The sequence below is a fragment of the Monodon monoceros genome, unplaced genomic scaffold (assembly GCF_005190385.1).
Source record: "Monodon monoceros isolate NGI ecotype Baffin Bay Population unplaced genomic scaffold, NGI_Narwhal_1 Super_Scaffold_10, whole genome shotgun sequence".
NCBI lineage: Eukaryota > Metazoa > Chordata > Mammalia > Artiodactyla > Monodontidae > Monodon > Monodon monoceros.
Window position 1 is genome coordinate 7,126,755 of NW_021703766.1, and position 16,042 is coordinate 7,142,796.

General features: G+C 44.6%; 2 protein-coding genes across 2 annotated transcripts in view; one reads left to right on the forward strand and one right to left on the reverse strand.

Annotated features, from left to right (window-relative positions):
• BCO1 (beta-carotene oxygenase 1) overlaps positions 1–16,042 on the reverse strand; it is an 85,318-nt gene that overhangs the window by 64,554 nt on the left and 4,722 nt on the right. The window contains 2 exon segments of the mRNA XM_029205989.1: positions 12,528–12,674; positions 15,526–15,760. The gene's annotated coding sequence lies outside the window, so the exon portion shown is untranslated.
• Positions 1,443–16,042, forward strand: part of PKD1L2 (polycystin 1 like 2) — a 66,787-nt gene continuing 52,187 nt past the window's right edge. Inside the window, 5 exon segments of the mRNA XM_029205968.1 lie at positions 1,443–1,653; positions 9,954–10,183; positions 12,146–12,376; positions 12,379–12,549; positions 14,727–14,804. Of these exon segments, the coding sequence (XP_029061801.1) occupies positions 1,475–1,653; positions 9,954–10,183; positions 12,146–12,376; positions 12,379–12,549; positions 14,727–14,804 (889 nt within the window). The 5' untranslated portion in view covers positions 1,443–1,474.

Below are 16,042 nucleotides of genomic sequence, written 5' to 3' on the forward strand. Positions count from 1 at the left end.
GGAAGAGGGCTGCACGGAGGAGAGGGTGCAGGAAGGGGGGGTGGCACTAGTTTGCAGAACACACTTGGGTGGAATAAGAGTGAGCAGGGTGTCTTGTTCCATTTTCTGGGAAGAGAGGCCACATGGTTTGGCAGCACTTTCCGTTTGGTGGTTTTGCTCCTGGACAAAGGGTGCCCTTGGAGATCTGCCAGTTGCAGCCTTGCTGTCATCAGACAGACGGGTAGCTTAGGGGTAGGGGGGTGAGTTGGGTCTGGCTACCACATGGACCAGATTTTCTGTCCTGACTTTGATTTCAAATATCTTGTCCCTTGTGAGTCGGTGGGTTCTGATCACCATCAGTTTCTGATTTCTGAAGGGAAGGACTTCATCCAGCAGTATCCCCTGCCCCCCAGCTCCTGCCTCTGTGCCCAGAAGGGCCTGCTGCATCCTGAGTTTCCTCGGATGATCACGAGTCCGCACCAGTCAGGACCACGGTGGCTTTCTGACGAGCTCAAGAGAGTCCTTTTCATTTGCATTCAGGTTCTTACATATTTTCCCTTCTCATTTAAGTCAGGAACCGAAAGACTGTGCTGCGCCAATCAGCCCATGGCTGGGTGAACCGCCACAAATTCTACCCCTCACCCCATCCTCCAGGCCGACTTGTGAAGCTCAAATTTGTAAAGTTTAATGTGCACTAAATTGCTAACGATGATTCATCAGCCACCCTAGCCAAGGAGATTTTCCTAAAGGTGCTTTGCCTTTTGCCTTTTTAATCATTATAAAATACACTTAGACAATCAATGGATCCTGGTTAAATAAATTAGGGTACATCGTGCAGCTATTAAAGAGTATAAGGCAGCTCTAACTGAATTCATATAGAACAATCTCCAAAATATTCTAAGTGAAAAAAATGGAAGGTGCCAAATAGTGAACAGAGCACCATTTGTATAAATAGAAAAGTATGTACATGCTTGTGAGTGTGTAGGTATCTCTGGAAAGAGACCCAGGAGACTGGTAACAATGGCTGCCTCTGGGAAGCAGAACTGGGGGACTGAGGGGTAGCAGTCGGGGAGGACTTTCTTTTCACTGTAGACCCTTTTGTACACTTCAGATTCTGTATCTGGGTCATGTATTACCTAGGAATGAAAAATAAAATTCAAAAGAACTTTAAAAAGTAAAAATTTTAAAACTTTAAAAGCCCCACTAAAGATAAAGGTCAGGTAGATAGAAGAAAGTAGGTTTTAAACAGAAACATCTGCTTTGCAATGGCAAATGGTATTTTGAGTTTTGATGTGCAGGCCTGAAGCCGATGGTGGGCAATGAGAGTTTCATCTTTTTTTTTTTTTTTTTTTTTTTTGCAGTACACGGGCCTCCCACTGCTGTGGCCTCTTCTGTTGCAGAGCACAGGCTCCGGATGCGCAGGCTCAGCGGCCATGGCTCACGGGCCCAGCCGCTCCATGGCATGTGGAATCCTCCCAGACCGGGGCACGAACCCATGTCCCCTGCATCAGCAGGTGGACTCTCAACCACTGCGCCACCAGGGAAGCCCGAGAGTTTCATCTTTGACAATGTCACCATTTCCCTTACATGGCTCCTCTGTCCCTACATTGGAAACCTGTCCTGTATAATTAATATGGGGGATGGCCACACTTTTGATCCCTACTACCCCACAAGGTAAGAGGAATTTCTGAGTCTTGAGAAAAAATGTATCAGTCAGTTTCTGCTTCATAACAAAACACCACAAAACTTAGTGATTTACAATAATAGTTATAATTTTTCATGGTTCTTTGGATCAGCTAGGTGTCTTTTCTTGTCTGGACTACCTCAGCTGGATGGCCTAGGAAGGCCTCATTCTTTTGTCTGGCAGTTAGCTGGATGTCAGCTAGTGGCATGTGTCACTCATCACCCAACAGGCTAGCCTAGGCTCATCTGCATGGTGGCAGAAGAGTTTCCAGCAGGGAGTGAAAGCAAGGCCCAATGTGTAAGCATTTTTCAAATCACTACTTGTGTCACATTTTCTAATGTCCCATTGACCAGAGCAAGTTCCATGGCCAAGCCCGCACTGAACAGGTGGAGAAATAGTCTCCATCTGTTGGTGGAAGGAGAGGCAGAGTCACAGTACAAAGGGGCATACATATGGGAATGGGAGGAATGGTGCTCACAGGTTTTCTCAATGGAGAAGGTCACTCAAACAGTCATGGAGAGCTGGGTCCTTTTAGCTCGGCTCTGCGGAATCTCCCGAGTCACTGTCCAAGGAGTCAGTAACGGGGTGAAGAAGATGCTCACCTGCGTGTACGAATGTTTTTTGTTGATAAGGATAATAAAAATAATAGTAGCAATATTAATAACAGTCCAGCTAAGCAGCTTTCACACCCAATCTCACTTAATCCTCACAACAACCCCATGAGCAGGAGCTACTCTGTCCTGAATAACAGCCACTCACCATATGAGCTACTGGGCCCTTGGAATACAGCTGCTCTCAACTGAGATGTGCTGTAAATGTAAATGCACGTGGGATATTGAAGATGTAGCTCCCTTCCCATGAAAGAATGTAAAATATCTCACGAAGTGATGTTTTGATATTGATTACACATTGAAATGATAGTATTTTGGATCTATTGGGGTTAAGGAAATAATTTTTTAAAATTAATTTCACCTGCTCCTTCTCACTTTTTTCAGTGTGACCATTAGAAAGTTTACAATGACACACGTGGCTCACACTGTTTCTGTTGGACAGTGCTGAACTACGTAATCATCTTGTTTTACACACAAAGCTACTGAGGCTTCAAGAGGTCCAGTAGCACTGCCCAAGCCACGCAGCTGGTGAGGGACAGCATAGCCAGGCAAGCCAGGGCTGCCTGGAATCAAAGCTCAGGCTCTTAGGCTCTTAGGCCCTGGTGGAGAACACAGCACGCAGCATCGGGGCCCAAGGGCACCAGACGCTGCATCCTCCAGGGAAGAGTAGCTCCCCGAGCTGATGGCAGCTGAACACAATTCATAACATTTCAAAGTCCTACCTGGGCCTGGAATAAGCTCCATTCTACCCTGCTGGGTGCCCCAGCTGAAGGGGTGCCCCATCAGTTCCAGATCCTCCTTGGCATCTGGCTCATTTCAGAGAAATCAAGGATTCCCAGGGAAATCATGGAGGCCCATAAGCACCTCTCCTAACCCTGAAACATCTCTGGTTCTACTCTGTGTGGGCTAGAGGTTCTGAATTCAGCCCTGTGGGTGCCTGCTATTCCCAGAAGGCCTGGGTGGGCTGGGGCAACCCGGGGACCAACCCGGTCCACAGTCCAAATCTGATCCAGTGAGTGCGGGTCTCAAACTCAGAAGTCCTCTGGGGTCTCAGGCATTGTGCCATGCCGCAAAATAAAATGTGTCCAGAGGCTGGGGTTCTTATCCTAGATATGATGTGAGACCCAGAGACAATCTCTGGGTTTCCATTTCCTTCCCTATCACATTCATATTGATGGCGATCTTAACTGTTTCACAGAGTAAAATGAGAAATTAAATATGAAGTTGCTTTGGAGAAAAAAAAGGTTTAAGTGATAGAAATACCCATGGCATTATTCTGCAGGTTTCTTCCCGTTTGCTACCATTTCATCGATAAAACAAGAAATGCTGGGGCTTCCCTGGTGGCGCAGTGGTTGAGAATCTGCCTGCCAATGCAGGGGACACGGGTTCGAGCCCTGGTCTGGGAGGATCCCACATGCCGCGGAGCAACTGGGCCCGTGAGCCACAACTACTGAGCCTGCGCTTCTGGAGCCTGTGCTCCGCAACAAGAGAGGCCGCGATAGTGAGAGGCCCGCACACCGCGATGAAGAGTGGCCCCCGCGCGCTGCAACTAGAGAAAGCCCTTGCACAGAAATGAAGATCCAACACAGCCAAAAATAAATAAATTTTAAAAAAAAACAAGAAATGCTAAGTTACATAGTCTTTCAGCCCCCAAATTTTATACAAATTACATTTGGCATAAGTCAAAATTGACTGACTGTAGCCCTGCTAAGTTCTTTAGTTAAACAAGGACATTTCAGTAATATACAAATGTAGTTAAAAACTGGAGCAAATGGGACAAAATGCAAATATTTGTCCACTCTGGATGGTGAGTCCAAGGGTGTTTATCATATTACTCTCTGGAATTCTCTGTGTGATTAAATGTTTTCATAATCTAAGAGAAACAGCAATAAACAATGCTTTACATTTGCAAACCCTCTGGGCATTTGCTGTAAGTGAAAGCTACTGCATTTTCTTTTCTCTTTCGAAAGAAATAAATGGTGATACCCTCCACCATCACTCCAACCCGATAACCCAATTTTGTCTACTTTAAAGATCTGTTAGACCTTGAAACTACCCACTCACCTTCTGCTATCATTTTTATTAACGTCGGGAGATATATTTCTGATGCTTTCTTATCAGCACTAGCAGCCTCAGAACTCAGTTTACAGTGTGAAAAATGGCATGAATTTTAAGTATACAGAAGTCACATACTTCGTGCAAACGTCACTATGCTTTTTTAAAATGTGTTTGTACGGACTCCTACTTTTGCTTAACTCCTCATTAGGCCAACAGGTGAATTTTTCAAATCGGACTCTGTCTCCACCCTAGATAAATCACATGAGCTAATGGATAGGATTCAACCTCAAATAGAAACAGCGTAAGAAGTCAAAGGATTTCTCCTTTAAAAGCTCCTTCTAGCCTTGCACTCCCCATGTCTTGTGTTCATTTGCATGGCAAGCTGTTTTGTTTCTCTGTTTGTCGTGGGAAACTTTCTACATTTCTGAAATTATATTATGTGCCTATAGACACAATTTGAATAAAGTGAAATTTGTCCAAGTCCAGTGTTGGGTAATTCAGCGCCACCTACTGACAGATCTGGGTATTGCCATAATTCTTGGGTCTTTATTTTGAGTCACCTCTGGACAGAGCTGAGTCTGGGGGACCTCTCATTAAATTGTATCATATTCACGTCAAGTATCAAAGCAGTGTATACAAACCAGTAAGTGATGGAATTTTGGAGTAATTTTTCAACTTTTTATTGAGGCATAAGATATGTATAGAAAACTGCACAAAAAGATACAGCTCAATTAATTTTTAGACAATAAACACATCCATGTAACCAGCACCTAGATCAAGAAACAAAACATGACCCAGTACCCAGAAATCCTCCACGGGCCGCCCCCCCACAAGGATACTGATTTCTAACATCATCGACTACTGTGACCTGTGTTTGAAATTTTTATAAATAGAATCGTAAAGTATATTTTCTCTTGTGTCTTACTTCTGCTCAGTATGTTTTTGAGATTTATGCATATTGCTGTGTATAACTGTGATTTCTTTTTTCTCGCTGCTGTATAACATTCTGTTGTATGAATATTCCTCAACTTATCCACTCTAGTGTTGATACGCATTGGGGTGGTTTCCCATTTGTACTCTTACAACTTGTGCAACTGTGAACATTCTAGTACATGCCTTTTCATGCACATATGTACACATTTCTGTTGGGTTTATACCCAGGAGTGGAATTCCTGGGTCATAGGGTCATTAAATTTAAGTTGTTGTCTCCATTGCTTTGTACTCCAAGCACAGCTTCTCTTTGTTGGCAGCAGTTACTAAACCACTTTGCACTCTTTTCTCTTGGGTGAGATCACTGGGTGACAAATCAAGAAAAATCCATTTCTCTGCTTTTTAGTCCTGGGCAATTTCAGTTGGCACCAGAGTTTAGAGAATGGAATAAATTGCTTCTTCCAGACAGATTGCTGAAAAACAGGTAGGATTCAAGGCCATCTTCACATTTCTACAGTTAGTTTCCTTGTTCTGAAATCTACATGGTTTGATACTAATAATGGCCACTCCAACATTCTTTTGATTAGTGTTTGCTGTTACATCTTTCTTCCATCCTTTTACTTTTTTGTTGTTGTTGTTAACTGTTTTCTCAAAGTGATTATTTTTTAAAAATTTTTATTGGAGTATAGTTGTTTTACAATGTTGTATTAGTTTCTACTGTATAGCAAAGTGAATCAGCTATACGTATACATATATCCCCTCTTTTTTGTATTTCCTTCCCATTTAGGTCACCACAGAGCACTGAGTAGAGTCCCCTGTGCTATACGACCATCCTTTTACTTTTAACCTATCTATATTGTCATATTTAAAGTGGGCATCTTATAGACAGCATACAGTTGAGTCTTGGTTTTTTAAAATCTCATCTGGCATAATAATTGGTATGTTTAGATTGTTTACAATTAATGTAATTATTGATATAGTTAGATTTAGGTCTACTATTTTGTTATTTGTGTTCTGTTTGCACCCTCTGTTTATTTTCCCCCATTCCTCTCCTTTCTTCCCCTCTTTTGGATTATTTGAATATTTTCAGCATTCTATTTTAGCTTACCTATTGGCTTTTTTGGTTATTTTTCTTTGTATTACTTTTTAAATAGTTTCCTTGGGGATTACAATATACATATCTAACCTTTCACAGTCTACTTAGAGTTAATATTTTCCACTTCAGGTAAAATGTTATGGCCTTACCAGCATATAGTTTCCTTTGCCTGCCATCTTTTATGTTATAATTGTCAGTTGTAGGATGTTTACATACATTGAAAAGCCCTTTCAACAGTCATACATATATTAAAGAACTTAAGAGGAGAAAAATAGGCTACATTTACCAAGATATTTACCTTTTCTTGCACTCTCCCTTCATTCCTGAAGTTTCGAGTTTCCCTCTGATATCATTTCCCTTCAGCTGGAAAAACTTCCTTCAAATTGCCTTTTTCATTTTTTAAAAAAATAAATTTGTTTATTTATTTATTTAATTATGGCTGTGTTGGGTCTTTGTAGCCGCACACGGGCTTTCTCTAGTTGTGGTGAGCAGGGGCTACTGTTCGTTGCAGTGCACGGGCTTCATCATTGCGGTGGCTTCTCTTGTTGTGGAGCACGGGCTCTAGGCACATGGGCTTCAGTAGCTGTGGCGCACGGGCTCAGTAGTTGTGCCTCATGGGCTCTAGAGCACAGGCTCAGTAGTTGCGTCACACGGGCTTAGATGCTCCACGGCATGTGGGATCTTCCTGGACCAGGGCTCGAACTGCACTGGCAGGCAGATTCTTAACCACTGAGCCACTGGGGAAGCCCAAGTATTTCTTTTAAAGTAGATTTTGCAGCAACAAAGTCTCTTACAGAATTTCTTCATTCCTGAGAATGTCTTTATTTTGATTTAATTCCTGGAAGATATTGTTGCTGGCTATAGAATTATGTGTTGACAGCTCTTTTCTTTCAGCACTTTGAAGATGTCATTCACTGTCTCTGACCTCCAGTTTCCAAAGAAATCTACAGTCATTCAAATCACTGTTTTCTCTACATGTAGTGTATCACTTTTTTTTCAGACTGATCTCAAGATTTTTTTTATCTTCAATTTTCAGCACTTCACTATATGTGTGGGCAAGGTTTTCTTTAAGGTTTTTTTTGTTTTGTTTTTGTTTGTTTGTTTGTGTTTTACATTTGGGGTTTCACAGAACTTCTTGAATCTTTAAATTTATGTGCTTTGTCAAATCTGGAAAGTTTTCAGCCATTATTTCTTCAAATATATTTTTCTACAGCAACCTCTTTCTTCTCTCTGGTGCTCCAATAACACAAATGTTTTACCTTTAGATATTGTTACACAGATTGCTGACATTCTGCTCATTTTTTAAATTTTAAAAATTTTTTTCTCTATGTTCTTTAGATTGGATAATTTCTCTTGCTCTGTCTTCAAGCTCACTGACTTTTCCCTCTGCCATCTCAATTCTGCTATTGCATCCAACCAATGAATCTTTTATTTCAGACATTGTGTTATTAATTTCTAAAATTTCCCCTTGGCTCTTGTTAATAGTTTTGGCTTCTCTGCTGAGAATGTCTAGCTTTCCATTCATTTCAAGAGAGTTTCCTTTTACTTCATGGAGCATAGTTATAATAGTTGGGTTAAAGTCTGTGACATTTTAATATCTGAGTCACCTCAGGGTTGACATCTACTGATTATGTTTTCCCTTGAAATTTGGCCACATTTTCCTGGTTCTTTGTGTATCAGGCAATTCTGGATTATATTCTGAACATTTTAGGTAGTAGGTTCTGACACTCTGGGTCCTTTTAAGAATACTCTGGAAAATGTTCATTTTTTAAACTTGTCTGTTTGTTTTGTTTTAGCAGGCAACCAACCCAGTTAGGTTCAGACCACACATTCTGACTTGCCTTCTGTGAGCAGTGGTTCCCATTCCAGTTCAGTTTCCAAAACCGTCAGGGTCTGTTCCATTCATGTGCCACTCGGGGTGCTGGTTTACGCTGTACTTTAGTCCAAGAGGCCTTTGCTATATTTCTTTGGGTCTGTTCTGCACATGTGCAGTTTCTGGGTGAACTCATGATTCATGCTGGGCCATACACAGAATTAGGGAATCATCTTCTCTGCATCTCTCCTTTTCAGGACTTTCCCCACAATCTCCAGCTCCCACAGGCCCCTTTCCATGGATCCTCTGGATAGAAAGATTAGTTTTCTCTTAGGGATTTTGGGGTCTGCATCACCCCACACAGTCAGTGAGGCTCCAAGAGAGAGGACAGCCTGGGGTAGGTACAGGAGAGAAAAAGAAAAGACTAACACAAAACAAAAGTGGGTATTTCCTCTGTAGTCTCAGACTCACTGGGGCCCTTTTTCTGGTTCTCTGGCTAAACAGAGGGTGTTTCTCTCGGGGTTTTTGTTTTCTTTACTCACTGTGCAGTACCATGACCCAGACTACCCTCAGGACAAAGTCAAGAGATAAAGGAGATTAAACAAACAAACAAACAACAACAACAAAAAAAAAACCCCCACAAAAAAAAACCCAGAAAGAAAACAGGAAACTCCCGTCTTTATGGATGATAAAACTTCTTAAAGTTTTGACTTTCACCCGCAATCTGCCTACTGTTTTTTACTTTTCAGGGTCCTTGGGTAGTTTCTTTTTGTGTTCTGCCCAGGTTTTTAGTTGTGATTAATGGAAGAAATAGGCTATAGTGGGCTAACTCCATCTTGGCCGGCACCAAGAATCAGGTTACTGTTCTCCAAGCTTTATCACAACTGTATCCATTTGTAAACTATTTCTCAAGCCCTCACTATGTGCTAGGCTCTGTGCTAGATGCCAGGTATAAAGGGAGAACTAGACAGACACTGTCTGCGCTGACAGCCCCACAGGGAAGCATGACAGTAAATAAGCGAGCACAAAAGGGATGAGTGTCACCTAGGAGAAGCAGCAAAGCTATGGCAGTTATAAAAGAATCTAAGAAGACGCCCCTGAGGAGGTGATGTTTAAGCTGAGAACTGAAGGAAGAGCAAGTGTATGAGCAAAGGGATGGGCAAGAGGCTTCCCTGTAAAGAGCACTTCTGGGCCTTGGGGTGGGGAAGAAGTGACATATTCTATGAACTGGAAAGAGGCCTGAGCTACCAGTATAGTTACAGAAGGGGAGTGTGGCAGGAGCTGAGAAGGAGGACAGGAGGGGAGGTCACATGAATCTTTTGGGGCCATTTGAGAGATTTTAAATTAGTCCCCTTGGGAAAATGAGAAGCAAAACATACTCACAATTTTGATATGTTTGGACTCATCCCATTTTACAAATGGGGAAAACAAGGCTCAGAAAGGTAGGCTGGGGCATAGTATTTTACAGATGAAGCAAGAAGGCCCAGAGAGGGGGTGTATATGAGCCACAGAGGAGAAAATGGCAGACAACGGACTTGCAGCCAAGTATCGACTCCCTAATTAGTCAGAGCTATTTCTTCCATTTCTCACCTGCTCCAGGAGTCTCAGTGTAACCTTCACAAACACAGAGAGCGTGGCTTGGTCGTGTACCATCTTTTTCTTCATTGTTTTTTATCTTTGCAGAGCGGGGGAGATGTATGGTGGGAGTGCACACATGCACACATGTGAATGCCCGTGTGTGTGAGCCCCAACACTGGTAATGTTTCTGACCGTTGTTGGCAGTTTGTCCAGCAGCGTTTTCCACCAGTTCACAGCCCCTGGGGAATTCACTGTGTTTGTCGAGTGTACAACCAGCGAGTGGAACGTGATAGCTCAGAAGCAAGTGACGATGTGAGACAAGATGGAGAGGCTCTGTGTGACTGGGTGTTCTGGCCTGTCCACATCAGGAACCAGCCCTCTCTGCTGGGCAGTCTTCAGGGACCCTCTGTGGATTCAGGTAGAGCTTGATGGAGGTGAGTTTGCAGAAATGGTCAAGGTCAAGGCAGCCTTGATTTGCCCCCAATCTATCCATCCAGCTCCCAGGCTTCAATAAATACTAACAGCAAACACTTATGGAGTTAGTTTCTTAGCCACTCATTTATTTAGTACCTAGTGTATACCAGGAACTGGTCTAAGTGCTTATATAGTAGCCCACCCAATACATTTTACGGAGGAAGAAATGGAAGGAAGGTTGAGAAATTTGGCCAAAGTCACAAGGCTAGTAAGCTAGTGAGAGCAATCATCCTTCTGAAGACCATTTGCATGCCCCTAGTCCCATCACAAGACTTGAACTTCCAAGCCATTCCCTGTTGGGGGAATGTGAATCTCAGCACAGCCAGCATCGACCAGCTTGACACAATCACATTGCCCCCAGTTAGGGCTGATAATCAACTACAGCAGCTGTTATGGCTGGTGTCCATGCTGATTGCTCACAGTTTCTCTTCTGATTGGTCACAGAGGCCATTCTGATTGGCCATCATGTCCATTTTGATCAGTCAATGTATCCATTCTGACTTGTCATGGCATCTATTCTGATTGGTCATAGCAATATTTCTCATTGGTCACAACGTCCATTCTAATTGGTCACAGCATCCATTCGGATTGGTCACAGTGTCCATTCTGATTCATCAGAACATCATTCTACTTAGCTGGTGCCCATGCAGTTTCAGTTGTTAAATATTTTGAATATCACCCCTTCTGTCAATAGACTCTCCCATCCTCACCGAAGGCAGTATCTTTCCTCAAGGCACAGGTCCAGTCTGAGATCTGGACAGAGACCTGTTGATATAAACTGAGTGGCACAGAGCTGTGGAGGTGAGGACATGTCTCAGTCCAACCTCATACCACCCAGAGCCTCACTCAGAGCAGTAACTTCATGGATCTATAACGGGACTTTAAACACAGTGCTTGGGGCTCCTTTCTGTTCTGGTGTGCTTGTTGGCTGAAGATAGCTTGCTAGGTGCACCTGGAAAAACTTAAGATAATCTTTTTTCATTCTACAAATATAATTGAGTGATTACTCTTTGTCAGGTATGGGGGGGAGGCAGCAATAAACATGAAAGTCAGGGTTCCTGTTCTCAGAGGGCTTACGTCAACACCATCAGCAGCAACAGTAGCATCACTCAAACAAGAAATATACTAGCTTGGTTTCTATTGCAAAGAATCTTAATTTAGTGGTTTAAATCATATTTTTTAAGAGTCAACCACAATATTTAGCATCCAGTTAGGATAACCAGCCCCAGTCTGTAAGGGAGCCCCACCTTAATGTGAACAGGCTGAGTTCTCTCGTTGGGCAGGGTTTCAGGCAGTTAGTCATGGAGATGGAAAGGGCTTCACTGCTTCGACTTAAGACAAGACTGGAGGCTAATTCTCATGCATAAAAACCAGCCGCACCCTTAAGAGATGCTACCTTTTGAGCCTTCCTCGCCACAAGGATATCTCTATCAACAAAATGTTCTGAGGTTTTTACTACGAACTTTTAAGTTTACGGTAACACATGCATAGTATAAATAATTAGAGGGACTCCCCTGGTGTCCAGTGGTTAAGACTCCGCGCTCCCAGTGCAGGGGGCCCGGGTTTGATCCCTCATCAGGGAACTAGATCCTCCATGCTGCAACTAAGAACCCACACGTGGCAACGAAGATCCTGTGTGCTGCAATTAAGACCCGGCGCAGCCAAATAAATAAAATAAAATAAATAAAATAATTAGAATATGCAGGTGAGCAGAGAGGGCCCTGAAAGAAAAATCACTCATGAACCCAATACTCAGAGATAATCCGTTTTAATATTTGGGTGGGGAGGATATATCCTTACATATGTCTTTATATCCATATCTATGTCTATATGTGGAATCTGACTTTACAACTGGAGTCTGAACTACCTCAGTATAATCTACTGCATGACTGACATTCTTAAATGTGTCTTACTCCACCTAGGAACAGGGGTGACTTACACTGTGCTGTCAGGTAACACAACCCTGGCTGAGTTCACCACGCAGAGGGGCCCGCTCCCCTACAGTGTGACCCCGGATGGAGCAGTCCAGCAACGGATGGGCCCAGGGATGCACCACTTGGAGATCTGAGCCACCAGCAACACCACCACCTCTGCCCCCTCCAGAAACATCACCATCCACTTCGTGGAGCCCCTGTCAGGCCTGCAGGCCTCCTGGGCTCTGGCAACTTGGAGCTTGGACAGGACCTACTGGTCAATGTCTCGGCGGCTCACGGTATCCCGGAGAGGCTGAACTTTGAGGTGGCAGGACTCAATGCAACCTTCTCCCATAAGAAAGAGAGCCTTGGGGGGCCATTTGGGACTTACCACATGGCAGTTCCTCTTGAAGGTACTTGGAGTTTGTGGCTCCCCTTCCAAACCTCCCTCCTCTTCCCTTCCTGACTTGGTGTCCAGGGTTCTGCCAGCCAGTTTTTCAGTGTGTCCCAGACAAAAAGATGGTTCACAGCATCCAGCCTGGGTCACAAAATAAGGAAGAGACAGATATTACTTGCAGTTATAGAACTTATAGTCACAGGGATTCTCAACTTTGGCACTTCTGACATTTGGGACCAGATAATTCTTTGTTGCGGGGACCGTCCTGTCCACTGTAGGATGTTTAGCAGCATCCCTGGCCTCGACCCACTGGGTGCCAGTAGCCCCAGCCCCCAAGTCATGACAACTACAGATGTCTCCAGACATTGCCAACTGTGCCCTGGGGAGCAAAATCACCCCCACTGAGAATCACTGGAAGAGAGCGGGAGTACTTGGTTTCTTCCATCATTTCTAGAGGAGAATGTGTTTTGGGAAACTGCAGTCCATGCCCTGCGGGGGAGAGATGGGTAAAAACTAAAGGGTGGGAGAGAGAGGAACAAGAGAGGAGCTATCAGGAGGCTGCCTGGAATAGAGATAGGGCAGCAGACCGGCTGGCACCAGCCAGGGCAGGAGGCCACAGCTGACGTGCATTTAATCTGGAAAGAACAGAGTGTCTCTGAGGGCAGTGTGGTGAGGTCAGCAGGCAGGAAAGTGATGAAGGTGGCAGAGTCTCCAGCCCACCCAGGTCCGCTACCCTGGACCTCAGAGGTGTGTGAGAACGGGGGTAATGATGTGCAGGTATGGGCTACCATGCCCTCAGCAAGGGATGTGGCAAAAGAGATGGCAGAAAGAACGACAGAGTCAAGAAGAGAAACATCGCAATTTTGCCAGGTACCAAAGGTACAGTTTGGAACAGGAAGAATCTGGAAATGAAATGGAACGACAATGGCAAATATAATAAAGAGGCTGTAATTCAAATGCAAATTAATTTTTGTCTCCTATAAAAGCTACTTGGTAGGAGATAAGAGATAAAATCTCCATACACCCTGTGACTTTGGGGCTGTCTCTTGGATGATAAGCAGTCTTCTCCCCCCCATGAGAACAACAGACTGGATACCTCCAGGGATGAAGGGAGTGAGGGGGGAAGGAAAGGGAACCAGGTACGACAGGAAGGTGCTCACTTGGTGGCGCTGGCCTTGCTCTCACCGCCCAGCAGATGTTTGCAGCCGCCTCTCGTAGGAGCTTCTATGGGCTCTTGAGGCTCATAGACAACTGACAACTACAGATGTCAGACAACTACAACTACTGAGAATAAGAATTCACTCAGTCCAGGGCTCTCCTGTCACCAACAGGGTCCCTTTCTCTGTTCTCCTTGTTCTCTCTACCCTCTCCACCGCCTCCCCCCGCCGCCAAGGCTAACATCGGGTCCTTAGAAAATTCTCACCCAGTCCTCGGCTGCTTCCAGCCGACTGTAGTCATTTCCCAAATGCAGAAATGCTGCCTTTCCTCTCTCCCCTTCCCTCTCCTCCACCCGTCATAGATCATTCCAAGGGCATGAGTAAGGAACCTGTCCATGGGGGTTCCCAGCCTCAAAGAACACATACCCAGCTCACCAAGGGCCCTCTCTGAAGACCTTCTCTCCAGGCTTGAGAAGAGAAGAAGGTAGCACCCACCACCTCTTCCCCATGAGGGAGGCAGGGGGGCGGGGATACTCATGTAGCAGCAGCTCTCTCCAAGTCTTCTGACAAATCCTCCTCTCCCCTCCCCACTCTCTCGACCCTTTTAAAACCGTATCATGGGCCTCCTTCTGCTGGAATCTCCTCTCTCATCTGGCAAATGAGCACCTGCTCATCCTCTGAACTTTAGCTCTAGCCCCTGCCCCACCTCATTAACCATTTCTTTCTCCCCCAAGGTAGAAGCAGACCCCCAACCCCATGCCCACACTGCCTTCCATGCCGATTCCCACACTGGAGTGTCCCACATGCCTACTAGACCATAAGGCCTTGAGGACAAGGACCATGTTTCATTCATCTCTGTGTCCCCAGAGCCTTGCACCATGCCCGGCATACATCAGGGATACATTAAATTCTTTGATGATGAAAGAGTCAGATACTGCCATCAGAGGACTGGAGAAGCACAGGCTGGGAGAACTGTCTCCGAGCAAGTTAAACAATTTATTACAATGCCCATAATTCTCCACCCTTTGCATTGCAGGCACCTTTCTGGTCACTGTGCTGGTGAGGAACGCCTTCTCAAACTTGAGTTTGAAAATTGGAAGCATCACTGTCACAGGTAAGAATTTTCTGCAAGGGGGTATAAAACTTGTGACCAGGAGTTTAGGGCATTGCACTTCCTCGGGAATCTAGTGAGGGGGCCCTCAAAACAGAGCTTTGAATGCTTATTTTGTTTCACAGATATTAAGAATTCTCTGGTTACTCTAAATAGGCAATAATGTAAGCAACAGAACATCCAACCATTGATACAGAATTCTAAAACATTCGAATTTGTATTAGTTACACTGCTTTAGGCTTCAAATAATAGAAAGCCCAACATAAGTGGCTTTAAGTTCAAGTCTTATTATCTTACATAACTAAGAAGTTAGTTCCAAGGTTGGTTCAGTGGCTCAGTGAGACAGACTGAGCTCCAGTGAGGACCCAGGCTCAGTCTGTCATTCTGCTCTGCCATCCTCAGAGCTTTCGCTTGGTCCTTAGGCTTGTGTCTCATGCAATCAAGATGGCTGCGGCAGTTCCAGACATCACCTGTCAACCCAGCATTATCCAGCAGCAGCAGAAACCCATGTCCCCCTGTGCATCTCTTTATATTAGGGAAAAAAATCTTTCCCACTAGTCCCCAGCAATCTTCCCTTTAGGTACCATTGGCCAAAGTTGGGTCAGGTGCCCAGCTGTAAGGGATGCTGGGAATCCAGCATTTTTAGGCTCTGTGGGAGAAGATGGATTCTGACAGCCAAGAGGAAGAGCAGGGTATTGGCTGCTGTCACTGTCTTAAAACTCACCTTGACTGTGTTTGCCCGGACTTTTGAGTAGCAAGAGAAAGAAAAGCAGTTCAAAATGGCTCAAGCCAAAGGAAATTTTATCAACTCAGAAAATAAAAGTCCAGGGTTTAGGCACAGCAGGATCCAGCCACTCAATGTCTTCGGAAATCTGCCTCTCTCCATCTCTTTGTTCTATGTTGGCTTCAGTCTGACTCCCTCTTCCCAAGTAGTAGCAAGATGGCTGCAGGCTTCAGTCCTTAACCCCAGAGGAGAAAGAACATCTCTGTGTTGATATTTTCAGAACAAGTCCTGAGGCTGCCTCTCACTTGTCTAAGCTTGGTTCATGGTCCCTCCTAGACCTGTTGCTGAGACCAGAGGGGAGTGGTACTCAGGGCAGACCAGTATCACACGTCCACTCCGGAACACGACGTAGGATCAGATTCACCCAAAGGACTGAGGGTGGGGAGGGATGGTTCCCCAGGGAAAATATCATCTGTAAGTGCCATTATCAAAAGAAGGGGGCGGGGATGCCTGGACG